At 59.9% G+C, this 27,259-nt stretch overlaps 1 protein-coding gene across 4 annotated transcripts in view; it reads left to right on the top strand.

Moving 5' to 3' along the window:
* Window positions 1–27,253, top strand: part of TAFA5 (TAFA chemokine like family member 5) — a 143,525-nt gene extending 116,272 nt beyond the window's left edge. The window contains exons 2-3 of one of the 4 annotated variants that reach the window (XM_033865821.1): window positions 1,219–1,368; window positions 19,851–27,253. In XM_033865821.1, the coding sequence (XP_033721712.1) occupies window positions 1,219–1,368; window positions 19,851–20,038 (338 nt within the window). In that variant the 3' untranslated portion in view covers window positions 20,039–27,253. The other 3 variants (XM_073788037.1, XR_002175969.2, XR_012324112.1) reach the window with 3 other exon arrangements.
* Window positions 27,254–27,259: the final 6 nt, after the last annotated feature.

Genomic DNA, 27,259 nt, shown 5'->3' with positions numbered 1-27,259 from the left:
AAGGCAGGGCAGTCCTGTGCAGTGAGCCGCCTGGAGGACCCGGGGGCTGCCTGGAGGAGGAGGCCAGGGGTGACAGCAGTGTATGAGGAAGGACACCCAGGGCTGAAGAAACGGCTGCCTGGGAGCCCCAGGGAGCTGCCAGCTTTTCCTCTGTGGGGTGGACACTGCCACCCTCCTCCCCTGCACGTGGGGACTGTCTCCTGGGTGTCACCTCCTCGTCGTTCCCTTGGTTGGAGCTGCAGCAGGCACCCCCATCCTCTCTCCCTGCCGACCCCCTGCGTAGCGGTGGGCTGGGATCTGTACGGGGCCGTATCCTCGAGCTGGGAGGGACCTTCAGGGGCAGAGTACCGTCCGCTTTCTCGCACTGTGGTCCCAGGGCCCAACGCAGAGGGCGGCATACAGTGGTGCTTATTGTTTGCTGAGGGAAGGAAAGTGAGGCAGCGAGTGGACGCCCCGGTGGAGGCTGTGGCCGTGTGGCCACACCGAGGGGCCACCCGGTGTCACCAAGAGATCTAGGCTCACAGCTCGGGGATGACCGGTGGGGCACCAGCCAGGCCCGGGGAGGACCTGCAGCTTCCCTGGGGCCAGCGGCCAGGCTTCCCGCGTCGGCACCCGCCGTCCAGAGCCGGCGCTGCCTGACTGGTCTCTGGTCTGGACTCTTCAGAGCATCCTGGTTTACAGGCAGGCATGTCCCTCTGCTGGGATGCTGGCCCCCTCAGCTCCTCAGAGCAGTGGTGCCCTCCCTGGATTTAGGAGTCACGTGGGGGGTGAGGAAGCCAGTGAAACCCATGGAGTCATCACCTGCAAACGAGACGGGTCCCTTCTCGGCAGGTTGGGCCGGTCCAGACACAGACCGAGGCCGCTCCAGGCCAGCCTGGCCTCCCGTCACGGAGCCCTGTGCAGCCCAGGTCCTGACTCGTGACCGGGGGCCCTTCCCCTGTGACTCAGCCCTTCACTTCCAGGAGTGGCTGAGATGGGGCACGTTGAACGTCCTGTCGCCCAGGCAAGGCTGCCAAAACCATGCTGCAGAAGCGTGGAGGGCGCTGGCCTGACCCGGTGCGTTGGCTTTTGCAGGGTGGGTCTGACAGCGTCGTCTGGGGGGTTCAGATGTCCCTCTGGGTCCCTCTGCAGGCGGGCGCCAGGTGGGCACTCGGTGTGGTGCTGGGACGGCTGGTCTCCAGGCGCGTCCTCTCAGCCCTATCTGTGCCTCTCTTGCAGGTCAGCTGGCCGCCGGCACCTGTGAGATTGTGACGCTGGACCGCGACAGCAGCCAGCCGCGGAGGACGATCGCCCGGCAGACGGCTCGCTGCGCGTGCAGGAAGGGGCAGATCGCGGGCACCACCAGAGCCAGGCCAGCCTGCGTGGACGGTAAGAGCCCCGGCCCGGGCGGCCGTCGGGGGCCACAAGAGGCTGCGTGCCCAGGGTCCACGAGATGCCTCCAGCCCCCAGGACATTCCACCGAGGCGCCCTGCTCGCTGGGCGAGGCCTTGGGCCGCACAGGGCCGCCACCCCCGGCGGTGCCGGTCGTGCACCTGAGGGCTGCCTGCTGGCCGTGGGCGTGGAGGCTGGCAGGGAGCCAGGTGCCCAGGGGGCCAGAGGGCATTTCTTGGCCAGTCAGGCTTGCTGCGGGCAGAGGGGTGGAGGCGGTGACACCAGCGAGATGACCCTGATGCCCGTGTGGTCTCTGTCTGAGGTGCCTGCGGGTCTGGCAGGTGGCAGGTGCCCCAGGCTTCGTGACGTGCAGCGGGGCCGCCACAGGCTCCCAGGACAGCCGACGCGATGCGCCCGTTGGGTAGGCTGGTGGCACCACTGAGGCTGAGCCGGCTCGGGGACGAGACACGTCCTGTTAACAGTCTTGCTGAGTTGACGCTCAGGCACCTTGTGGGAGGTGGTACCTTTGGGGACCGTCCTCAGAAACAGACCCACAAGCCGCCTTTACAAAGCGGGGAGGAGTCCCTGCGGCTTCCATTAGGGCACCGACGTGGGCGTGTCCCCTGGTGCAGGAGACGCCGTGGGTGCTCTGCAGGGGACCTGGGCATCCCAAGGCCGGAGGCAACGGGGCCCAGCAGGGGTCTGGGGCGGGGCCAGCGGGCGAGTGGGGGAGGCAGCGTTGGAGCCAGGCCGGAACCCTGCCCAGTCCCAGGACTAGAGCAGGGGGGACACCCCTCTTCTGGGCGGCCTGGGGGCTCCCGTGGGCCTGGCTGGCAGCTGCCTGTGTTGGTCCAGGCTCCTTGGGGTGGATGGCCCCATGCAGGGGTGTGGGGCGGTCACCGTGGTCAAGGTGGAGGGTCCAAGGTATCAGCCGGTCCATCCCGTGGGGGCGGCAGGGATGCACAGGGTCGCCCAGAGCTGGACTTGGACCCTAGCTCTTCTGGTCGGTCCCTCCCCTCCCCTACAGCCTCTGCACGGGCTCTGGGGGCCCAGCTCCCTGGTTCAATCTGCTGCCTCCACCAGGGAGTCCCACCAGCTCCCCTGCTCTGACCTAGGACGTGGGGGGAACCACTTTGCCTGCTGCAGGCGGTGCTGGCGAAGGTCACGGGAGAGGTGACGGGCGTGCTGAGCACAGGGCTGGGGCATCGTGAGCTCCCGGCCACTCTGGGAGGCTCACCAGCAGTGCTGGTAGGGCTGCATCAGGAGCGAGGACACATCATCCCTGAGGCAGAGGCTTTCCGACAAGCCGGGTGGATCCCAGTGCAGCCCCCAAAGGGAGAAAGACCCCCAAGGAAGGGCCCCTCGGGGATGGGGCTGATTCAGGGGCCCGGGTCAATGTCACCAGTGAGCCTGTCCAGGACTGTCTGGGGACCTGGCCGGGGCAGTGAGTCTGCTCGGGGCCCGGGGCCTGGAGCTCTAGTCCCACATGGCCTCCAGCAGGACAGGGAAGGAGTCAGGGACGGGCCTGGGCTCTTGGCCCGAGGGAGCAGGCCCGGCCCTCACCACTCCAGGCCCCGACGTCCTGTGCACCTTTGGGGCTGAGCTGGCTGCGGGAGCCTCACCCACGGAGCTTGGGGTGCCCAGAAGCACCCTGGAGGTGCACGGGGCTCCAGGACCACCCGGCCGCCCCCGGGACCTGCCTTGCTTCCCTCAGGCCCCTCGGCCACGTGCTACCTGCCTTGTGCTGCCCACCCGGAAGGGCTCTCTGGGAATGTCGGGGGCACCTGGGAGATGGTGGGAAAGGACTGCCGTGGGGGGGGGCTGGAGGCTAGTGGAAGGATGCTGAGACAGCTGGTGCCTTTTGAGGATCTGGGGCAAGGAAGCACCCGTGCTGGCGTCAGTTCTGTTTCTAAGAAGCTGTTGTCTGTCCTTGTTAAGAGCGTCTAACCATCGGCATCCCACGGACGGGGTGTGATTGGACAGCCAGATGTCCATGCGCAGTGCTAACGTCCTTGCCTCTGGGGACCATCCTCAGAAACAGTCTTTACAGAGAGGAAAGGCCTAGCTGCTCCGAGGCCACTCCACTGACCCTAGACTCTTGTCTGCCCAGTGGGTCGCCGGTGGACTGCCTTGACCCCTGGTGAGCTGGGCTAAGCCACCGCATCCCCATCTGCAGCTCCTGTAACTAGAAGCGGCCAGAGCGCCTTCTGGGCTGACATGGACGGATTCTTCCCGGCCAGGAGGGAGGGAGGGGGAGGTGCGGGCCCGCTCCCCTCCCCTCTGGTCATTAGCTCTGGGAGCCTTTGGGAGCGGCAGGTCAGAACTGATTACTAATTGAATCTGGGTCTGCTCATCCGAAACCGCGTTCTCACCCCTCTCCTGTGAGCCTCCCCGCGCGTCAGGAGCTGGGTCCCAGAGACCCAAATTAAAACCCGGCCGTTTTCCGGGGAGGCCACACAAATCAGTTAGCTGGCATTTTGCACAGCGGGCATTTCCAGGCTGCCATCTAATTTAATTTTTGCCTTTCTGTGTTCTTGCTCTGTGCACATAATGTTTCCTCAAGTGTGAACTGTGTTGCTAAAGAGGAAGCTCGGGTTGCATGGCTTGCTTGGAATTCCGGAGGAACGGGCCTTAAATTGGGCTGGTTTGTGCTGACCCTGTCATGTTTGGTAAATACGTGGGCTTGAAGTACTAGAGCCCAGCTGCATCTGTTCACGTGTTTATTCATTTATTTATTAACTTATCGTTCATTCATTCACCCCCTCACTCATTCGTTTGATCAAATAAGGTGTTTGCTCCTGGGTGGAGGAGAGCTGGAAGGGGAGATTGACTCTTAGGGTACCTAGTACCTAGAACATGCAGTGCTGGGGGGCTAGGGTCCAGACTGTGGGGCAGGGGCTGGGGGACCCCAGAGTACAGCCGTCACTTCCTGTCCAGGACCTTAGCAAAGTTGCATCTTCAAGGGAGCATTTGAGCAGGGTACCAAAGGATGAATAGGAGCTCACCAAGAAAGTATCTCTTTGTAAAAGGAGGGGGCTGGTGGTGAGAGGGGAGTTCCTGGCCGTGTTTCTGGGTAAACTGCAACCCCCCCAACCCCCGCAGCCTGGACCCTAACCCTAACCTGCCTAGGGTCTTTCCAACTCATGGAACCATCGGCGAAAGAGTTTCTCAAACAAGCCCCACTGTCCCTGCGAGGCTCCACGCCCTTACACACAAACACAGAACGGCACCTACCCTCGGGGCTGCCGCTGGTCGTGGACACCTCGGTTAAAAGCCTCCTCTGCCGGCACTGCAGCTCTGGAAGGCTCCGAAGGCCCCTCTCCACCGGTGGAAATGCGCGTGGCCCCGACGACCCTGCAGCACCGCTGAGAGGACCGAGGCCCAGTCCCCAGGCCCCGCCCCGCCCAGTACACAGCAGGTCACCCACAGGCAGCTCCACTCTCCCTGAAGTGGCCTCTTTCTTTATAAAGGTGGGCTCTTCCTCCCATCAGCGGAATCCTCGTGAAAGTCTCTTGGAAGAGAACAAAGTAAAGAAAGCGGCGTGGTGCCCAGGGGCCGGGCACGGGCAGTCGGGCGGGAGAAGAGAGGGTTGTTTCTGGAGTAGCACTGCCCCAGCCATGGTGCGGGGGTGGGAGTGAGGGCAGGGGTCTTAGGCCGGGCCCGGCAGGGTTCCTGGGAGCCATGGGGTGTGGCGGGCAGGCGGAGTTCCGCACAGGCCTGTTGTGAGGGCCGCTGCGGCCCTGAGGAGGAGGTCGCAGCCTAGGCTGGTACAGTCCAGTCTGGAGAGGGTCCTCCTGTGTATGGCCTGCCAGGCTCTCCGGAGTCCCTGCCAGGACCTCCTGGCTGATGCTGTTGACCCCTGGCACCTGCTGGGAGCTGGCCTGTCTTCTCGCCAACATGCCTTTGTATTCCTGAGCAGGGAACTAATGCATCCAGGTCACATCCCTGAACGTCAGGGTCAGATCTCGTAATACACCTTTCCTTTCCGGGGAGCCTGGGATGCAGACAGGGCCCAGGGTGTTGGGTGGAGAGCCGTGGCCCCAGGCCTCCTGGGTGCTCACCAGCTGTGCGCACAGACTGGGTAACAGCTGAGCGTCACCACACTCCTCTTAGAGTGAGAGGAGGTGTGATGCTCAGAGGCTCTCTCTGAACTGATGTGCCAACCTAGGGAACCACCCGTCCCCCATTTACATTCTTCCCAGCCACGTGTGAGACATGCCTGTTCCAGACATGGCCTTTGAGGGGTTCTGCTGAGGAAGCGGGAGCAGCGATGGCTGTTTGAGAGGGGTCTGTGTGCAGATGGCTGCTGTGGTCTGGGATGAGTCTGGGTCCCCGCCAGGGACGAAGTGAAGACCCAGAAGAGGCACCTCACTAGTAGATGCAAGGAGTTGAGGGTGCAGAAATAAACCCTGCATCGCATCAGCTGGTCTTCATCAAGGGCGCCAAGACCAATGGGGAGGCAGTAGTCTTGTCAACAAGTGGCACTGGGACATCTGGATTTCCATGTGCAAAAGAACGAGGTTGGATTCCTGCCTCACGCCATATATATGCCAGCAACCTCAACGTGGATTAAAGACCTAAATGCTAAGGGCTAAAATGACGAAACTTGTAGCAGAAGACGGGGTAACTCTTTATGACCTTGGATTTGCCAAAGGATTCTTACATATGACACCAAACGCACAAGCAACCAGAGAAAAATAGAGAAATGGGACTTTACCACAATGAAAAACTCTGGTGCCTCAGAAGACACCATCAAGAAAGTGAAAAGACAGCCCACAGAATGGGAGAGCATATTTGCAAATTGTGGATCTGATAAGGGACCTTTATCTAGAATATATAAAGGACTCCTCCAACTCAAAAATGAGAAGACAATTAACACAATTTTAAAATTGTCGGAGAATCTGAGTAGACATTTCTTCAAAGAAGATAGACGTGAATAACCAGATGCCAGCTCCCATGAGTCAGCAGGAAAATGCAAATTAAGCACACAATAAGATTCTGGAAAGCACGGTTTAGACTCCAAACGTCAGATGACAACAACTGTTCCCGAGGGTGTGGAAGAATCGGAACCCTCCTACACTGCTGGTGGGAATGTAAAAGGGAGCAGCTGTTTTGGAAAAATGATCTTGATTAAACAAGAGCTGTCCTATGATCTAACAGTTCCACTCCGAATGGAATCCTAGGTATTCCCCAGGAGGAATGAAAACACACATCCACTCTGTCGACTGAAAAAAAAACGGCACAGCGTGAGGGTTGGGAGTTAAGCTTTATCTGGGACACAGTGAGGACTCCAGCCCAGGAGACAGCATCTCAGAGAACTCTGAGGGACCGCTCCAAAGAGGCGGGGGGAAGGTCAGCATATATGAGATTTTGGTGAAGGGGGAGTCCATGCAGTCAAACACATATTTTCTGCAGAAGGTTTCTGCAAGTCACGAGGAGCAGACGTCACCACGAAGGATTTTAGTGCTTCCCTCCATAAGAGGAGATGCAAGAATTGGGCTCATAAAATCTCCTGAGAAGATCTAACTATCTGAAGGCCTGTGCTGCCAGTCTTCCCCGGAGCACAGAGAGCCTGTTTCCTGATCTCCACCCTGAACTCCTTTCAGGGCGGGGTTGAAGGTCAGCAGCTGCAGCTGCTCAGGGTTTAATCCTCGTAGAGGTAGACGACGAGTGCCAACTTGTAGCTGGCAACTCAGAAACTTGTCCACACACATTCACAGCAGCATCTGCCCTGACGGACAGAAGGTGGAAACAGCCCAGACGTCCATCAGTGGACAGATGGGTAAACGGAGCGTGGTGTGTCCGTACAATGGAACGTTACCGAGCTGTACAAAAGAACGAGGATTGACACACGTTCAACTGGATGAACCTGGAAAGCAGGACGCTCAGGGAGGAAGCCAGACCCGGAGGGCACGTGGTGTGTGATTCTGTTTACGTGGGACAGGCAGATCCGGAGAGACAGAGAGCAGATTAGTGGCTCCCAGGGGCTGGGGGGGATAGGTAGGGGAACGGGCTTTCTTTTGGGGGGATGAAGAGGCCCTAAAACTGACGCGATGGAGGCACGGCTCTGGACGCACTGAAACCACTGAACGATGCACTTCTAAGTCGTGAATCGTAAGGTGTGTGAATTGAGGCAAAGCCCACACACATGCACAGAGCTGATGAGGGGGGTGAACTGGGAAGGCGGGGTGGGGGGCCTTGCACGAGGCAGGGGGCGGGGGAGACGTGACGGGGGCGGGGCCGGCACTCCAGTCACCCCTGAGCAGCGAGGACCAGGGGTCAGGACGCGGGCTGTTCTACAGCTGGTTGGGTTGGAGCTCAGGTTGGGGAAGGTCTGACAGGGGTGGCGAGTGTAGACCACCGTTCCTTAAGCTCTGATGGCAGCGCCCGGCGTCTGTTTTGCAGGATACGGTAAAAATCACATAACTGGGAAACAAAATTTCAGAGAGCGTTTGAGTCGAAGTCTGCTTTGTGTTCGATCCAGCAGAGCCTGGACGGCCCCTCTGTGTCACACTGGCCTCGCGGCATAAGGAGCATCGTGGGCCGTGGCCTCAGCAGCACGGTCTGCAGCCCCCCACCCCACCCCAAGGTCCTGTGAAGGGGCAGGGAGGCTGGGACCTGGCTTTGAGGCTCAGAAGCGAAAGGGAAGGAAACGTGAGGCCTTTAGATGCTGGTGGAGAGAACGAGGCAACGGAGAGGAACGGAGAAGCTGGGAGTGGCTGGAAATTCCCAGAAGGGTGTTAGGGGTTAGGGGCCCAGGACTGCCTCAGGGGACGGGCAGCTCCCCACTGTGAGGACTGGACGGAACCCAGAGGCCCATGCCTGGGTGGCCCTTAGTTCTCCATCAGGTGGGGGCCTTGGTGTTTCAGCACCCGGCTCTGCAGCCTCGCCTGGATCACCCTGCTTCTCCCCAGGGCCATTGCAGCAGCGCTAGGGTGGGTGCAGAGGCAGAAGCATGAGATGAGAGGAGGGGGCCGTCACGGGCAGCACAAACCTGATGGGGGCTGAACCGGGCAGATGCGGTAGCAAAAACCCCGGAAGGCTTCCTGGAGGAGCTGAGCCCTGTGTCCCACGGAGGTGGCCACGCCCACCTGCGTTGCTCCACGGCCCTGGTTGTGCCCTAGAACTCCCAGAGTGTCCTTTAGCAGCAGACTTGAATGAGTGGTCACCCCACATCCACGTCCAGACCCCAGACTCTGTGCTTTGAGAGGAAAGAGGACAGGATTCAGAGTGGACAGCAGGCCTCCGTCTTTGGGGGCAAAAGCTTTTAGGTGTTTTAATACTTGGAAAAGTGAGTATGCATATTTAGAAACCTGTGTATGCCCTTTGTGCAGCTGAGTGGCCTCCAGCAGTTCGGCTAAGCTCTGCGAGCTGTGGGTAGAGGAGCAGCAGAGGTGTGAGTGAGGGTCCAGCCCTGCCTGGCCTCCTGCACCACCCTTTATCTGTGTCACCTGCTCTCTGGAGTCTGCTAGACCTGCCCTCCGTGGTGGGCCGAGCAGGCTTGCAGTGACTTGCAAGAGTCGTGTTAAATTTTCAGAAATTCTGTGAGCTAACTGCTATATACAGCCGTTAGTAAAAAGTAAGTTCACACAAACTGACTTAAGAAGAAATAGAAAGTCTGAGTAGACCCATGACAAGTCAAGACAGTGAGTTAATAATCTAATAACATCCTAGCAAGAAAAGCCCGGGACCAGATGGTTCCACTGGTGAATTCTACCGAATTTAGAGAAGAATTAATGTCAATTCTTCTCAAACTCTTCCAGACAAAACACTTCTTGACTCACTCCACGAGGCTGAGTTTACCCCAATACCAAAAGTATCAGGAAGAGGCATTGCAAGGAAACTACAGACCTTATAGATACAGATGCAGAACTCCTCCACAGAACACTAACACACTGAGTCCAGGAGTGTGGAAAGGATTGTACGTCACGACCAAGGAGGATTTATCTCAAGGGTGCAAGAGTGGATCAGCATAAGAAAATCAGTAGCTGTGACATATGGTATTAATAGAATAAAGGTCAAAAGTCACATGATCGCGCCAATAGTTGCAGAAGAAGCATTTAACGAAATCCAACATCCTTCCAAGATAAAAACACTCAGCAGACTAGAAACAAAAGGGAACGTTTCAACGTGACAAAGGGCATCTATGAAAAGCCACCGGGCAGCATCGTACTCAGTGGGAAGACTGGACGCTTTTGCCCTAAGATCAGGAACAAGACGAGGATGCCTCCTCCGGCCACTCTGTTCAGCACTGTCCTGGCAGCATGGCCAGGGCAGCTGGGAGAGACGTAAACAGAAGTCATCCTGATGGGAAAGGAAGAAGTAAAGCTATCTGTTCACAGATGATGTGATCTTCTGCAGAGAAAATCTGAAGGAATCCACGTACACACTTAGAAGGAATAAAGGAGTTTGGCAAGGTTGCAGGTTACAAGGTCAGTACACAAAACTCAATGGAATTTCTCCCCAATGGTAGGGAACAATCTGAAAATGATCTCAAGAAAATAATTCCACTTGCAGTAGCTTCAGAAAGAATGAAATACTCAAAAATAAATTCAGCAGATGTGCCAGGCTCGTGCACTGAAAGCTATAAAACAGAAAGCTAATAACGTCGCCGCCCTCATCTTACACATTTTAATCAGCATTTGAGGATTGTCAGCGTGTAGAGAAGAAATATCTGTGCAACATCTCGGAGGAGAGTCTCTCCAGGAACCAGGAGCTGATGTGCCCCAGCGTGTGGTGGGAACCCTCGTGCTCTGATGGCAGCCGTTAGCAGGGACACTTGTGACATTATTCAGAGAAGGGTGCCGGGGGCTCTGCGCTGATCAGCAGACAGATCTGCAGGCCGCCTGCCTCCCGTCCCGCTCCTGTAGCTCAGGGACATCGCAGACACTCGTCGTGGCGGGGGCGTGCGTGAGGCCCTGTTACACAGGGCTCTGCCCAGGGTCCCCTGCGAGTCCCCAGGCCCTGTCCAGGCCGATGCAGGCAGGTCCCCCTCCCTGAGACTGTTGATCCTCTGTCTCCTTCAGGAAGGAGGGCAGAGGGGGCCCTCAGCTCCGGAGCCCCCGACCCTGGGCGGAGTTTAAGTTTGGACTTTTTCAGGAACCCCCCAAGCAAAGCTGCAGTTGACGTGGGCGCGTCAGAGCTTCGCGAACGGTTCCTAAAGGCCAGCGTGTGCAGGTTTACATGGTCACCAGGGCCTTGCTGAAGGCTTTAAATGAATCACTGCTTTTATTTCCACAGACGCCCATTGAGGGAAGCACTCTTATCTGCCCCCCTTTAAAGACTGGAGACTGGGCCACAAGGGGCGTGGAGCTTGCCCCAAGTGGTCAGCTGCAGCCTGGAGGCCCCTGGGTTTCAGTGCCCCCCAGGAAGCCACAGTGCCCTCTGGGAAACACCCGGCAGCACTGAGAGGCCCAGACCTGGGTGCAGAATGAGAGCAGCCCAGGCTGTTGGCCTCAGCGAGGACCCCGGGGAAGACGGGACAGAAGGTCCTGACTGTGTCCTGAGATGTGTGGGGGAGTGGAGGAAGCACGAGACCCCAGGAGAGGAAACTGTGGACTCAGGCCGCGGCTACCTGGGAAGACTTCCTGCAAGAGGTGACACCAGCGCTCATCGCTGGGCCACGGCTTCCCGGAGCAGGTGGGCGTCAGCGGGCAGCAAACACCAGTGCTCAGCCTGGTGGCGGGGCCATCCTTGCCCCTAGTCCATCGCCCGGCTCTGGGCCCACAGAGGGAGATACCTCAGCCGCCGTGGTCTAGCACCGGGGGGCCCTGCCTGGGGGTCGACCTTGTGGAGGGAGAGAGTGGGTGCAGCCCGCCTGCCACGCTGGTCACGTCCACTCCCGAGGGTGGAGGTCACAGGAGCTGGACACCACGGGTCCCGTCGCTCCCAGCGAGTCCAGCCCCTTTTCAGGGAGTCCAGCTTCTGTAGAGCAGAGAGACCCTGACACCGTTAATTTCAGGGCAGGCCCAGGAAGTGGGGTGTGGTAGGGACCCCTCTGGGAGGAGGGTGGGGCCTGGCATCCTTTACTAGCCTCTCCTTCCCGCCGAAATTGCCGGCCTCGTTAGGCGAGGCCCCTGCGGCTTTCCTCTGCACTCCAGAGCGGCTGCGCCCACCCGGGGCTGGGAAGGCATCCCTCCCGGGCCTCCTGGAGAGGAGTGGCTTCCCTGGGGGCTGAGCGTGGGCCCTGGGGCTCTGCACCTCCCAAGGAGGCCCTTCTTTGAGGGAAGCTCATGCTCTTTCATGTGATTTGAAATTTCAAACTCGGTTCAATAGCGTGGTAAAAACCAAATCAAGCCAGGGAACTTGTCGACAAAACAATTGCATTTTAATCCAGGGAGCCGGCCTGCCCCCATGTCCTGCTGGCTCCGGGCATGGACGCAGGGGCAGCTCTGGTCGCTTTCAGGACCCGCGTGGAGGGAGCGCCTGCGCAGCCTTCCAGTATGGCTTGGGGAGGCGGGAGGGGCCGGGTCCTTTGACCAGCTCCTCAGGCCGTGGTGGGGGGCAGGGGCTGATCCCCACCTGCTGGGAGCACGGGTGGTGTCTGAAGGCCTTTTGGAAGATCTCTGCCCTGCTCTCTGGACAGGAAAGTCAGGGCACTGGGTGCTGGGAGAGGTCAGGCTGGTGATGGAAGCGGCAGTGACGAGTCAGGAGGCCGGGGGGTGGCACTCACCGTGGGGTTGTTGAGAAACTGGAGGGAGAAGCCCTGAGCCCGGCCCTGGGCGCGGCCTGAGCACAGTGCAGAGAGGTGTCTGTGCCGACCGAGGGGGCCCTGGGCGCGGCCTGAGCGCTGTCCCCCGGCAGGTGTGGCTCACCTGTGGGCCAGGGAGCAGGTGCCCGACAGGGGCCTGGAGGCAGGTCCAGGGGCTCCCCTGGGTGGTGTGAAGGGGAGTGAGGTCAGCAGGGAGGAAGCTCAGGACAGGCATACGGCTCCTGGCCAGGCGGCCGGGCTCCAGGCCGCGACTGCCGCTCAGAGCCCAGGCTGGGGGAGGGACGGCAGCGTCCGGCAGGGCGGCGATGTCAGCATCCCCTTCCTTGCTCTCCAGGGCTGTACTGGGGGATGGGGGGAAGGAAGGAGGCCCCCGCGGCAGGGAGCTGCAGAGGTGAATGAAAGTGTCCCTTTAATTGTTCAGATGCCCGGCAGGATCTGCAGAGCCCGCCTGCCTGATGGGCGAGACGCAGCCGCGTTTGCCGCCGGAGCCCGGGGCCTGGCGGTCGGAGGAGCCCTGGGAGGGGCGTGGCCCTTCGGGTCAGTGCGACCCCGTGAGGACGGTTCCCTGCACCAGCCGGAGGGCCCTCCTCACTGTGCCGTAGCTGCTTCTGGTTTAGCTTTACTGTCCTCATTTTAGGTGTCCTCGGCTGGTAGTCGAGCAGCTGATCTAACGCAGGTTTTACCGGTAACTGGGGAAGGTATGGTGTTCACGTCCTGGGTCCACAGCTTCGGGAGCGGGGTGCCGCCCGTGAATGTCAGAGTCGGGGCCCCCATACGGGGGTTAAGTACCCGAGTCCTTGCAGGTCCAGTGCCCAGCTGCCCACATGACCTTGGCCGTCACCTCCACCCTGAGCATGAAGGGTCCCTCCAGGGTGGACATAAGGGCAAAGGGCAAACTGCAGGACCCTGGACCCAGCGATCCGTGTTTCCTAGGGGACTGGGCTGCACAGCCTCCTGGGGCAGCAAACCAAAGATGCAGGTGTGTTGTTTTTTTGTTTTTTGTTTTTTTTTTAACATCTATATTGGGGTATAATTGCTTTACAGTGGTGTGTTAGTTTCTGCTTTATAACAAAGTGAATCAGTTATACATATACATATGTTCCCGTGTGGTTTTAAAGAGATGCATCATCGCTTTTGAATGTGAATGTGCCTCTGACACCTGAACAGTAGCACCAGGGAGAAGAAAACAAATGCAGCCCTTCCGCACGAAAGGCTTTCCCTCCAGCATCAGGCATCCCTGGTGGACGTGGGAATCCAAGTCTATACAGTTACAGCTTCATAACGATGCCCGTGTAGGCAAGTTCAGAAACGATTTCATGACCTTGCCTAGGATGTGGAAGTCCAAAATAAGTGTTTATTCTTTTACAAAATCCTTTAATTGAGATGTAACACACGCAGGCTTGCACTACTCGCCCGCCGGAGCCTGGATGCCTCACCCCCCACCCCAGTCCTACCCCCTCCCGTTACTAGTGCCCCGTCTTCTGGAACCTCGCGTTAATGGAATCAGACAGTACATAGACTTCTGTGTCTGGCTTCTCTCACTCACCGTGTCTGTGAGATCAACCTTGTTGTGTGAAGCGACATCTTGTTATTTTTATCGCTGTGTGGAATTCCACTGCCTGGCTGTACTGTAATTTATGTGTCTGTCCTAAAGAAGATGGGTGTTTGGGTTATTTTGAATTTTCAGTTATTATGAGCGCCGTGGCTGTGAACATGTGCGTGTGTCTTTTCGTAGACATGCACACTCGTTAATTGTGGGCGTACGTATACCCAGCAGTGGCACAGATGCACATCAGCTACGGTAGGTCCGCCCGAAGCGGTTCTCAAAGTGCCTGTACCGTTGGAGCTGCCGCAGCCGTGTATGGCGTGCCATTTGCTCTGCTGTAATCAGCACCTGTTGTCGTTGGCCTTTTTGGTTTAGCCGCCCTGTGGGGTGTAGTGTGGCAGCTTGTTTGGGCGTTGACGTGCATCTCTCTGTTGAGCGGTTAATAGCAAGTGTGATTCCCCAGGCTTACTGGGCAGGTGGAAAGCATCTCTCGTGAAGCATCTGTCAAAGGACTGGGCGGTTTGTTTATTCCCAGGAGCGCTTTCTTTATTCTGAGTCTGAGTCCTGCACTGGGGGCTTGTACTGCTAACATCTTCTCCAGGCTGGTGTGGTCACTGGCTTACTGGTGTGCTTGGATGAACAGAAATTCCCAATTTTAACTAGGTCTAATTTACCGGTCTCTCCTCTTACGTCATGTGTTTTGCTGGTCGGGGGCTGGTCCCTCGTGTCCTCCCACGAGCTCTGTCGTCCACGTCACACGTGCGGGTCTGTGATCCAATTCTTATTGATATTTTACGTGGTCTCAGACGGATCTCAGATCTCATTTCCAGCATCGCTATTGAAAAGTTCTAACCTTTCAAGCTCATAACAATTGTAGGTGAAGTTCTGAAACGTGATTTTGAAGCGGAATGGAAGAGCTGGGTCCTTTCCCTGATTATGTTATGCCTAGTTAGCTAATTATGTCCTGCTGTCTAATCAGCTGAGAGCTGGGGCTGAGCTCACCCGTGGAACGCTATATATACTTACCCCACCCCACCTCCGCCGGCCTGGAACGCTAACAAGGTCATGGAATCTCTGTTTTCCTGTTTCCTTTTCCACCTTCCTGAGCATCTCAGGCTGGAGTTGGCAGGAGGAAGTGACAGCTGATTCTCCCCACATTCCCCCCGATGCCCCCGCTCTGCGTCCACCCAGCCCTGGCCTTGTGGGTCCTCCCACATGGGCGCAGGGCGGGGCTCCACAGGGTGAGGATGCTGGCCTTGCACTGTTGCCGTGAGGGCAGGACAGACGGACAGGCAGAAGAGGGGTCCGGCCTGCTCCTCGGCCTGGGGTGGGGTCCTTGTGCCCGATGATGGGCCACGCTGCACCCGCGGACGGTGGGGGGATCTCTTCTCTCTGGTGTGGTCCAGCAGCCGGCAGAGGACCCCGCGCCCCGGTTCTCCCAGCTCTGTGCTCTGGGGAGATAGGCCGATCTCTTGTCCTGCTGAAGACTGGGCCACATGTCTTCTTCCACATTGTCTGGCCGGATCGGGTGTTTTTCCTTCATCTGTTTGATTTTAATTAATAGGCGTTATTTTTAGAGAAGTTTTCGGTTCACAGAGAAACAGAGCAGAAAGTACAGAGTGTTCCCACATGCCCCCCATGTTCCCATTGTTAACATTAATGATGGCACTGTTAGTGCATTTGTTGCAAGTGAGGGGCCGACAGTGATACGCTGTTATTAGCCAAAGTCCACCATTCACATCAGGTTCCATCTCTGTGTTGTGCGGTGTCTGGGTTTTGCCAAATACGTCACGTCAGGGACTGTGTCGGGGACGGTATCACACAAAATAGTTGCACTGCCCTAGAGCCTGCTGTTGGAGCTAGCTGGCATTACACAATGCTCGGGGGCCGTTCCCTGAGATGGGGGGTTCCCTGTGGCAGGTGGGAGGGAGCTGGTACCTGGGTATGCCTGCCCCTGCCCCCTGGCCGGGCCCCGAGGCCTGGCTCCATGCAGGGCAGCCCCGAGGCCGGCATCATGCCCCTGGAGGTCAGCAGGGAGGCCAGAATGCGGCTGCTTCTTCCCCCTCATGCCAGGAAGCCAGTCTGATGGTGAGCTGGGAGGGGAGCCACGCCTGTGCTCCCAAGGGCAGCCCACCCTCCCAGAGCCCGGCGCCACGGAGGATCCAGCGCCGGGGGGGCAGCCGTCATCGGGGGGCCTGGATCTATGCTGTCGCCCGGCCAGAATCGGAGCAGGACGCCCATGGAAGGGGGACCCAGCGCGTCCAGAGACCCGGCGGAGCACCTGCCAGCCATGGCGGGGTGGGGTGAGACTGAACCCCGAAGGTGGAGCCTGGGCTTCCTGCTCCCCTCCCCCAGAGCACCCACTCTTTCCTGTGCCCACCTCCTGCCCGGCTGGAGAGGCTTCTGTGGTTCCAAGCTGCAGAGATCCCTGGGCCGGCCGCTTCCAGAGAGGCTTCCGTCCACACTGGCGGCCCTGTCTGTCTGGGGAAACCCAGACGGGGACCCTGAGGATTGGGGGGCAGAGGGCAGCAGGGCACGGTCCCTGTTTTGCCCAGAAGAGCTAGTAGGGCTTCTGGAAGGCAGGTGCTCGGTGCCCCGCGAGGAGATCGGAGGAGGGGGCCCAGAGCCGGCACCCCGTGCAGCCAGGCCCAGTGCCCTGGGGCCTAAGAGGGCCAGCCTGGGAGCCAGAATCGCCCCTTCCCAGCCTGGTTGCCGCCGTCGAACGGCGTAATCGTCCATCTGCCTCGTGCCTTCCACCCAGGACATGAGCGCATGCTGCAGTGAGAGGGACCGCGGCCCCCGAGAGTCAGGAGGCAGAAGGCGAGGGGAGAGGCTGGAAACCTTCTAATAAAATTGCATTTCCTGAAATAGCCGTGACCGTGATGGTGATGCGCCTGCCGCCATATTGGTTCTGACACGGGTACCGCACACACATTAGCGACGTCTCCCGCGTTCGTCCTGCACCCGGGTCCCGGGCTGCTCTCTCCTGTTGGTGTTTGTTTATCTCGCGGGCTTTGCTGGGATAGTGAGGCTGCTCCGCACGCCAGCACTGCATTGTAACCCGCCGTCCACTTAATTCAATTTCTCTTGTGTTCTCACTCCGCCGACAAAAGTAATCGGCGTTTGGCTGCCAGAGCTGCAGTTCCCACCGAGAGCTGAGTCTCTCCAGGTGTCCCCGATGTCCCCGGCCTGAGAGGGCTGCACGCCTCGTTCTCAGGATGGGCAGAGCCCCCAACACCCCCTGCTGCCCTGATTCCCAGCCCAACGGGGCAGAGGAGGTCCCGTCTTCAACTTTAATGGATTAATCGAGATGACAGCAAAAGCCCAAGTGATCTAACTGGGCATGGCTTCATCACCAAAACCCTTAAAAAAGGAGAGTGGGACCCACGGAGACCCATTCAGGCTAAAGGCACCTCTGGGTCCCTGATTCAAGCCTAGTCACTTGCATTCCTCCATCAGGACAAGTCGTGTCGGGAAGGACAGCGTGCGTCTGTCTCCCTCCAGGTGGACCTTCACACTGGCGCCACCCCCAGGAGGGGAGGGAGCCCGTCCTCAACCTGACCTGGGTCACTAGCTGCCCGTGAGCCTCAGGTCACCTCTGAGGAGTGAGCATTACTGACCTGCCCCAGGCCAGCAGGGATTCCCAAGGCTCCAGGTGGCAGGTTCCTTGGAGAAGAACCTACGAGAAAGGGTCCTTTTGGAGTCCCTCCCAGGAGCAGTTTAGCACCGTGGCCTCTCTTTCTGAACAAGGACAGTTTAAATGGTCCAGAACTGGGCACTGTGGGCTGTGGCATCGTTCCGGAGCACCTGCTCTGTGGCAGGTGAAGCACCTGCCTTCGGGCACCTCCCCAGCCCTGTCCCTCCTGGACTTTGCACAAGGGGAGTCCATGCTCACCAGTGGCCGAATAACAGGACATCACAGAGCTCAGATCCCGCAGATGCCCACGCGGGGCTACCTCCTGCCTGAGCTAGCCTCAGTTCAGCTCGTCGGGAATGGAAAATCGGGACCTCCGGCCCCTCCTCCGTCTGGCAGGCTGCCCTGGTCAGCTGTCCAAGCCTGTGCGAATCACGGAAAGATGAAGGACGGACTTTAGGAGCCAGATAACCCGGTCTTGGGTTGTGCGTTTAAATCCTCTCCGAGGGGGCGGCTCTGGGCTGTGAACGCGCCGCGGGGCTGGCGCCTGCGGCCCCCAGTCCCGTAACTTGCTGCTTCTCGGGATGGCCTCCCTTAATTGTGGCTTTCGTGATAAATAAATGCGGTGTCTGTTACCACTCCTTCATGGAGGGTGTTCGTGCCCTGCAGAGGTCGTTACGATTTGGCACACGGAGCGGTTTGGAGCTCTCTTTAATGGAGGGTCTCGCTGGAACAAGGCTCTGTGGACAGACCACTCAGAAGGTGCTGGGAGGCCCATCCAGTGCACGCTCGATAAACGCGCCCCCACGCGCTCTGTTGAACTCACGCGGCCAAGCCTGTGGCCGCTGTCAGCTCAGGCCCAGGAGAGCACTGGCTCAGGCCAGCCCCCCACCCTGCCTGACCCCGCAGAGGAGGCTCGAGGGCCGAGGATGGAGGGGGGTCTGCTGGGGGCGGCCTGGGCAGAACGGGGCCCAAGGTCAAAGCTCCCAGCAGGACGGAGCCGACTCGGAGCCCCTGGGTAACGACCCTGTAAACTTGCCAGCTCATCAGGATGTGGGAAACGCGGGGTCGAGGCATTTTGTCACGGCCCTGACGGCGAGGAGGCACCTCCGGTGTTGCATGAGGGCGATTTTACATGATGGAGGCGATGATTAACAGCGGCTTCTCCGCACCAGGCTTTACGGGCCTCTGGTGACTATATTCTGTGTAATAAATACGGCAGGGAAGCACCGTCTCCAAAGGCCGGGACAGTCAGTCCTGACTGACCTGTTTGAATGAAAACCCTAAACCTCGTGGGGTCAGACTGTCATCCCTCGTTACCCATAAATTAGGGGGCCGGGGGGACATCACCCAACGTGTATCTACCGGGAAGCACCAGAGATTTTCGTATTCCAGGGCTGCGGTAAGCCCGGGAGGACCAGCACACGCCACTTGGACACACTTCTTAAATCACAAGGTTGGTTCCTTGTCACAGCGCAGAAGCCGGGAGAGCCATGACCTCGGTGACGGCAGCGGCCGTCAAGGGCTCCCCAGGAACAGGCCAGAGCGGGAGGAGACTCAACAGGGGGACAGCTCCTGACAGGTGGCCCCCCCCACCATCCGCCCAGCGCCGCAGGACCGAGGCCTTCTCCCGCACTGGAGACCCCAACCACCCAGTGCGTCTCTGGGGAGGCTGCCTTGCTCCCCGACCTGAGGTGTTCCACGGCGAAGCACAGACATCCTCAGCGGGATGGGGAGGGCCTCCACTCCTGCAGGGAAGTCAGAACATCCAGCCCAACTGAACCAGGAGTGCGAGGCCTTTGGTGTCTCCTGCTAGCCCTGCTGTCGGGGCAGAGCCGTGTCCAAGGGGACCTGCCGTCCGCAGCGCACCCCACACGAGCAGGCAGGTTTGTCAGGGGATCGCCCAGGCCCCGCAAGCCCCACGGGCACCCTGGACGTGCAGGCAAGACTGTGGCCCCTCCCCCAAAATAGCTGGAGGGAGCCTCACCTGCGACTCAGCCCAGCTCCTGCTGCAGCCCCGGCCAGGCTCGCAGGAAGAGGGCAGCTGCCTGTCTCCAAGACCTGAATGATGTCCGACAACTGGGGAGTGAGCCCAGGGCGTGGATCTCGTTACCTGGGTTCCAATCATGAGTCTTTCACTGAGTAACGGTGTGTCTTTGAAGAAACCCCTTAGCCTCCCCGAGTCTGCTTTCTCATCTGTAAAATGGGTACAATGCCGGCTTCAAGGACCAGAGCTAACGTGAGTAGGGGGTAGCGATTATTGCGTTTTGTTTATCGTCTCAGCTCATGTGAAGTCTTTCATCCCATGAATTTCCCTCTCCTGGACCTTGACCTTCCCTTGTATTTCAACACCGTTATTAGGCTGTAACTGATGAACTCTGGGAGGGTTGGTTTGCGGGAGCTTCTGCTGCCTACCTCGGCCTGTGATACAATCGCCCCGTTTAACACTTACCTTTACAACTAGCCCTAAGTATTAATTATTTGTGGTAGGTGATTTGGACAGGAGGGAAAAGATAATGTAAGAAGGAGATGGAAGTGTTTTTTTTCCTAGCTTCTTTGAAAGGACTCATTTTTCTCTTGTGTATCAGGAAAGAAGAGCCCGTGGGTGGAAGACGTGGCTGAAGGTCAGGGGCACATTTCCTGTGAACACGGTTCGTGCCATGTGATTCCTCGGCTGGGTATAGAATGGCAGCTCGCGTTCGCTTCCCGTCAGGGCTTCCAAGGCGTCGCTCACATTCACGTGGCCTCTAACGCCCGTGATGGCTGTGTGTCCTGACATCAGTGACCTCCCGTGCCCTGGACACCCTTCTTCCCCTCCCACCCCAGAGCCTTTTGAAACTTTCTTTGGAACGTCCACACTCAGAAGCCTCCATGGGTTACCGCCAGGTGTGCTGACATTCGGCGGGCACTTGGAATGGGGACTCCAGGTTTGCTGGGAATGTGTCCGTACGATCTCTGATCACCTCCGCCCAACCTGTGTTCTTTCCTGATAGAACAGTTGCTCTCAGTGGGGAGCAGAACCTGGACACCCAGGCCCGGGGGTGTTGGGGACGGTCACGTAGGGACCAGGGCACTAGCGGCTGTTCGTGCTGGGGCCCTTCTGTCCTTCCTTCCTCTGTCCCCACAGTCCGCTTCCAACTCCTGAGAGCTCTACTGCTGTCTCCTTGCTTCCTTCCCTGTCGCCAAAATCCACTCTCGTTTCACACAAGCCGAGTCCAGGTGGCTCTGAGGGGACCCTTGAGGTGGGCTGGCCGTGGTGTCTGCTGCTCTCTGTGCTGCTCCCAGGGCTGTGGCTTCCCTCCCAGGCCACCCCTGTGTGCTCTGCCTCTTTCTGAAGCAGGACAACTGGGTGACTGAGCAGGTGGGCAGCTTGGGGTCCTCTGTGTCTGCAGCAGCCTCTGTCCTACAGTGGGGAGTAGGACAGGCCTCGGGTACCAGGCTGGGGAGTCAGGGCCCTGTCGCTGCCTGGTCAGGGTGACCTCTCCTTGTCTGTAGCCCCTGAGCCGAAGGGCTGTGCTTGTTTGTGAGACGGCGGGGAAGGGGTGCGGAAAGACGGGCTTGCCGAGGGCCCGCGGTATTTCAGGCTCCGATGACGCCTTTTTGGAATCCTCCACCAGACGTGCCTCCGCCTCCCCAAGACTGTGTGTGCAGCCCACAGGCCATTTAAGGACACATCTTCCTGGCTTGACCTGGGGCTCACTGCTACAGCGGGTGCTCCGCGGGTACCGGGCACGGGTGGGAGGGCTGGTCACTCTCAAGCGAGTGGGCCGTCATGATGTTCCAGGACAGCGTGGGAAGGTAACTCTCAGCCCCGGCGTGGACCTGGGGGCGTGGCTTCCTCTGTTCTCGCTTCCCAGGACGCCAGCCCAACGCTGTGAGCACCAGGGAGCAAATAAAATGGTGCCTCTCGGGTGTTTATTTATGGTCGATTGCCTCTCCTGCCCCAGCTGGGATGGCGCGCCCTGCCCACCGCGCTCTCCCCGGCCCGCGGCCGAGGCACGTGGGGGCGGATTTCAGGCCCACGTGTGACCTTGCAGTGCATCCTCCTCAGAGCGTGATTCCAGGTCCCACAAAGGCCGTCGTGGCTTTACAGACTGAAGGGCGTGCTTTGCGCACTGCGCTGGGTCGGCATCCACGTTCGGGCTGATCCAGGTTAATGCAGTTAAGACACTGCGTCCCGGGCCTTGGTCACGGTCTGCCTGAGAGGGCGCCTGGCCCAGGGGGCGGGAGGACCTGGACACGGGGAAGCGGGGCTGCAGGGAACAGGGGCCGCGATGCCGCCCTCCCCAGGGCCCTGGACCATCCCAGACCTGGCCCTCCCACCAGAGCTTCCCTAGAAGCCCAGATGGGGGCCTGACCAAGTGCCTGATGTTGGAAACCTCCTGCCACCCATCACGGGGGGTTTCGTGGGGTGCGTGCACAGACTGTGGGGGGCAGAGCCAGGACCCCAAGGTTCCTGTGTCACCTGCCAGCTGCAGGCCTCCCGCGCTGGGCCCTGCATCTTTGCCTGCTGTGCCTCCCCTGGCCTCGCTCCACCCCAACTCCCGGATCAGGGACAGGCTGGGGGTCTCCTGTCAGCTGGCTTCCCTGCAGAGGCCCCCGGGCAGCAGAGAGAGGGCCTCCACACCCCTCCTCCCCACGCCTGCTGGGCAGTGGCCGTGAGCCCGAGGGGAGTCTGGCTCAGTGAAGGCCTCTGCCCCGTCCAGAGCAGGCCCGGCTTTGCAGAGTTTCATGGGGTCACCTCCACACCCAGCATCCGGGAGGCATCAGGGCCGCGTTTGGGCCTCAGCTGTGAGACGGCCTGCCCAGCCGCAAAGCTGGAAGACTTTCTGGCGTTTTAAGGAAAAGTTTGCTGACGACCAAGCCTGCGATAAAATTTTGTTTTATTCCTATAAAGATCAAAATGGGTCTTTCCCAGGACTTCCCTGGCGGTCCAGCGGTTAAGACTTCACCTTCTAATGCAGAGGGTGTGGGTTCAATCCCTGGTCGCGGAGCTAAGATCCCACATGCCTCGCGGCCAAAAAAAAAAATGGGTCTTTCCCCATTTTGCTGGCCCGGGATCCCCCGTGCCCAGCAGGAGCTGCCGTGTAGCTGGGGAGGGCAGGCGCCGTCTGGGCTGGGCCTGGAAAGGGCCTCTCGGCTTCCCTGAGGTCCGCTGGCCGGGCCACCACCTCCTTGCAGGATCCTGGGAAGTGCATTCTAGTTACACGTGCAGAAAAAGGAGGAAATGGATTTGGGGAACTTTGTCCCAAGCCAGTGGACCCCACAGCCGGGGCATCTCCGAGTGACACCATCAGGGGATTGGGGGCGGATTAACCCAGAGCCTTCGGAAGCCCAAGAAGAGGGTAGGGGCGATGGGCCGTCCCTTGGGAGGGAATCTGGCCCCTTTTCTCTGACGCTGTTGGGAGCACGGAGCCGGGTCGTCCTCCCTGGGCTCTGAGCCGGTGTGTCCTGGGAGCCCTGGCCCTGCAGCCCGAGGCCCGACACCTGCCCTCCTCCACCCACACCACCTGCCCTCGGCACAGGCTCGAGGACGTGCAGGTGCCCTGGTCCGCAGATGTCCCTGGAGGGGCAGACCAGTGCCTGGTGGGCTTTCCTCCACGTTCCTGGGACACTGGGGGCAGGAAAGGCGTCGCCCACCTGACGTGGTGGGAAGATTGCCCCCGCCTTGAGTTCTGTCTAAACCCAGAAACTTCCCAAACATCCTACTGACCCTCCTGGCGGCAGTGACCCCAGGCATGGCAGGCTGACCCCATGCCCGCCCTGTGGCCAAAGCTTGCTCTTGTCCACGGCCGGAAGCTGGTTCTGCCTCTGAACACCGAAGGTGGCTGCCTGACGGGGCAGCGATGGGGCCGCGGAAGCCGGACACATTCTTAGAAGCTTGGCAATGAGATACAGGCCAGGCGCATAAACTCGACTCACGGGGCCACGGCAGCCAGGCTCGAAGAGCAGGCCCTGTCCTTGCCTGGTGATAGAAGGAAATGGAAAGTTCTGAAAGAGCAGGGAGCCTGGAGCAGCACCCCTCCCCCACACCGGCCTCAGCTACGGGAGGAGGGAGGAACCTGCTGTGCCCCGCGTGTTAGGGGTCGGGGTGCGGGTGACAGGAGAAGATTCAGGGGCTCCGGGGGCGAGGAGGGTGGGCAGCGTCCTGGGGGAGGGGCTGGGTGGCAGCGGTACCTCTGGGGGCTTGCTGGGGACATGGGAGGATGGACTGGAGGTGGCTGGATCCCATCCCTGCTGCCTCTCCCCTGTGGTCACCCCCTCCCGAGGAGCACCCAGAGCCAGCCTTTCCACCACCGTGCATTCTTCTGCAGGGCTGGTTGGGTGACGGTCCAGGAGCCGAGTGCTGGGGCCCTCCAGGTACATCCGCTCCCACCCGGGGTGTGAGTGGACCCCACACGGGGAAGGGCGCTGGACCCGGATGCACAAGCTGGAGTGACTAGGGGGACCCTCGTTCCAGCCTTGATTTACCGGTGTGGACGCTGCGGCCAGGACTGTGTGTGCCGGTCATCCCTGGGGCTGAGGGACAAGCCCGAGCTCCAGGCTTTGTCTTTCCACCCCAGGCTGCTGACCTGGAGGGCGTCAGGGGGCTTCTCTGAGCCCGTGTCATCTTTGGAAGGAGGGGACGCTGCAGCTCCAGCCCGCAGGGCTGTGGAGCAAGAGGCTTAGACAGAGTGTGTGTGGCCCCCGCCCAGCCTGGGAGGCCTCGGCCACCACTGACAGCTTTGGTCACCAGTGGCGCCTGGGGCGGCACCCGGGGCAGGGCCCCCGGCCAGGGCTCCGAGGCTCGCAGGAAGCCCCCGTCATCCCCGTGGAGGGACGCCCGCCTGGCGCTCAGCCGGAAGGCCCTTCTCAGCACCCTCGCCGCCCGCGGCCTTGTCAACAAACCCATATTAAGACACATCTGTCCGACTTCTCTCCTGTGTCCTGGACAGAAAGCAGTGGCCGGTACAATCACGCTGCACTGAATGCAGCCGCTCCCAAGCCTCCAGCGGGAAGGCTGAGGGACCGAAGGAGGTCATTGTCCTGCCGCCAGCCCGGGTCGGGCTCCTTGCGTCACAGCCACCTCGGGACCGAACAGGGGCCGGCACACATTGTCCTCACAAGGTGGGCCCAGTGCTGGCCTCGGGAGCGCGGCTCTGGAGACGGGCATGCCAGCGCTCACGGGGGCGGCGAGGGTGACCAGGACCACTCGAGCGGGATGGGGACGCTGGCCCACGCAGCAGCACCGCTGCCGATATTGAGGGGCTGCGCCCAGAGCCCCCATCTTGCTGCTGCTACCCTGCAGCCCCGTCTGATGGCACAGAGCCCACACCTCTCGCAGGGCCTGGTCCTGCCCGGCTCCCAGGTGTGTGTGTGGTGGGTGACCCAGGGCTAAGGCTACTCCTGCTGCCCCACCGCGGGGGCCCGCCCGCTGGGTGTTTGCTGAACTGCCGGGGTGGGGTGGCAGAGGTGCTGGGCGCCAGGCTGGGCCTCCTCCGGACGCACCAAGCAGGGCAGATGAGGCAGCGACGTGCGATGGCCCAGACCCCGGTCTCCTCCCGTCCCCTCCCCTCCCCCTCCCCAGCGATGCCTGCCCACGCTCTGAGCTGCGAGGGCCCAGGGGGCACAGAGCCCTGGTTGGGAAGGACCCTCATGAGGCAGACGACGTCCGGGCAGGGGCTTCTCGCGCTTGGCAGCAGGCAGCCTGAGCCCAGCCGGGGGCGCAGTGCTGCCTGTCTCTGTCTGTCCCTCCCTCCCTCCCCCCTCTAGTGCATATTTCCAGAAGCTTCTATGCACAAGATGCTGTGCCGGGTGTACAGCAGGGGATAGAGCAGGCCGGGCCCCACTGTCACGGAGCTGACCTTTTGTGGGGCTCAGACTCCGCAAATCCACGCTCAAATTCATGTGTCACTGACCTCGTGTAGGGTCAGGGCACCTGAGGGAGACCCTGGGGCCTGTGGTCAGAGGAAGGGGCAGGAGAGAGGCCTTCATCACGGGGGAGGTCTGGGTCAGGCTTGAGAGGCGTGGAGAAGGGCGTTGGGACAGTGGACCCCCTGCAGCGAGGGCAAGGGTGGGGGAAAGGCTGCAGGCAGGCGGCCAGTGGGCATGGGCAGGGTGGTTTGGTCCACAGTCAGAACGGGTATCCGGCATGGCCCACGGGATGGAATCCTGTGCTCAGTGACAAGATGCCGGAGACAGATGTCACGACACGGAAGCAACACTAAAGGTTGAATTAGAAAGAAAGAAAAGAAGCAAGAGGACAAAAAAACACGTGTAGGTTTACGTAGCTGCATGTCATGGGGCAGATGGAAAGAGCAGAGGATGCGCCTCACGGGCCAGAGGCTGGCTCTGAACACCTGGCCCCACACCTGCGCAGTCCCCCAAGGCCTTGGGCTGGCTCCCTGGGACCTTGGCCCCCCCTTGTAAGCGGGGAGGACAGCTCTGTCCCCAGGAGTCACGGAGGCCGCAGGGAGCCCAGACAGAGCCCTCTGGCCAGCTCCCGGCCCCGAGCCAGCCTTGCCTCTGTAGCCGGGTTGGTGCCGCCTTTGCCCCAGAGGAAGCCTTGGTGCAGCCGGGCTGTGGATGGGACTTCATTTCTAAAGCTATAGGCCCACAGGCCCCGTTCCCCAGACCCCACCCCTGGCTCCAGCCTGTGCTTTTAGTGGAGGCAGAGCTGTAAATAACCCCCAGTTTGCAGCTTTCTGGACACCAGGCAGGGGAACCATTCATCCTGCTGCCCAGGTGGCCACCAGCTGTTGCTGGATTCTTGGAACAGAAAAAGGGGGAGATTCAGAGAGAGGACTTAGCTTCCAGCCCACCACAGCCTGGAGCCTCCCTCCTGTGGCCCTGAGCACTTCCTTCCCTTCAAGCCGTGGGCGCCCCGAGGCGGCAGGGTGCCCCCTGCACTGAGTGGGGCCGGGCAGCCCCCGGCAGTGAGGGAAAGCAACCCCGGGGAACAGGGAGCACAGGGCACGAGGGGTACAGGTAAGCCGAGGGCTGGTGGCTTTCCCAAACTGCTGGGAGACCCCCGGACTCATCCTGCCGCATCCTGCATCCAGCAGCAGCCCCATGAACGCGATGCGCGGAGACCCCCAGGCACCAGGACTGCATCAGCCCCACCTCCCAAGTAGGAAGGGCTGGGCATCCCTGGGCGGGGCACTGAGCCCATTTCAGCGTGCCACCCCCAGTGCTTCCAGAAGACTCCAGCCCTTGAACTGAGGGTCTTAGATTCCTGTATCTCCAGTGGGCGTTTCACCCCCCAGGGCCCTTGCTCTCTGATCCAGCAGCTTCACTCGGGTGGTTGGCAGGTCCTGCCGTTACCCTGGCACAGTCCAGCCTCTGGGGATTTCAGCAGGAAGATAGTGATGCCGGGCAGGGCCCTGTGCTTCGACCGGACCTGAGCTCAGGGTTATGGGGAGTCTTGGGGAGGCAGATCAAGGCAGTAACCAAGGAAACCGGATCCGAATGTCCAGGCCCAGTTTGTCCCATTTTGGAGCCTCTCAGAACACGAGGGGCTCAAACCGTCGAGCAAATAAACAGACCGTCAGGAAAGACTTCCTTCCCATTACTTTAAATCAAGCTTCGTAAATCTTACAGCACGGGCGAGAAGCTTCCGTTAGAGACACCTTTCCCAGATTGTAAGATAAAACACGCATGCAAAGCTATTTGATTGGTTGGAAGCAGTGTATCCTTGCAAACACGATAGGTTCTGCTGGGGTGTCCAAACACAGCCTCTCCCTGGTACTTGATCAAACACCGCGCCCCTCATTTCCCAGGCTCCGTGCGGAGTTCACGCAACCTGCCCACAGTTCAGTCCTCTTCCCAGGGGCCAGGGGGCCTTGTGCTAGTCAGTCCTGAGTGTGGGACATGGAACGTGGGATGTGGCCTGCCCCCTGACCTGTACCCTGTTTTCTGTGCCCCAGGGAGGGCGTCTGTGGTGGGTTGGATTCAACAGAGAGATGTGTTGAAGTTCTAATCCATGTGCCTGTGAATGTGGCCTTAGGTGGAAATGTAA

Source organism: Tursiops truncatus, chromosome 11, assembly GCF_011762595.2.
Source record: "Tursiops truncatus isolate mTurTru1 chromosome 11, mTurTru1.mat.Y, whole genome shotgun sequence".
Taxonomy (NCBI): Eukaryota; Metazoa; Chordata; class Mammalia; order Artiodactyla; family Delphinidae; genus Tursiops; species Tursiops truncatus.
This window is presented reverse-complemented; position numbering and strand designations above follow the sequence as displayed.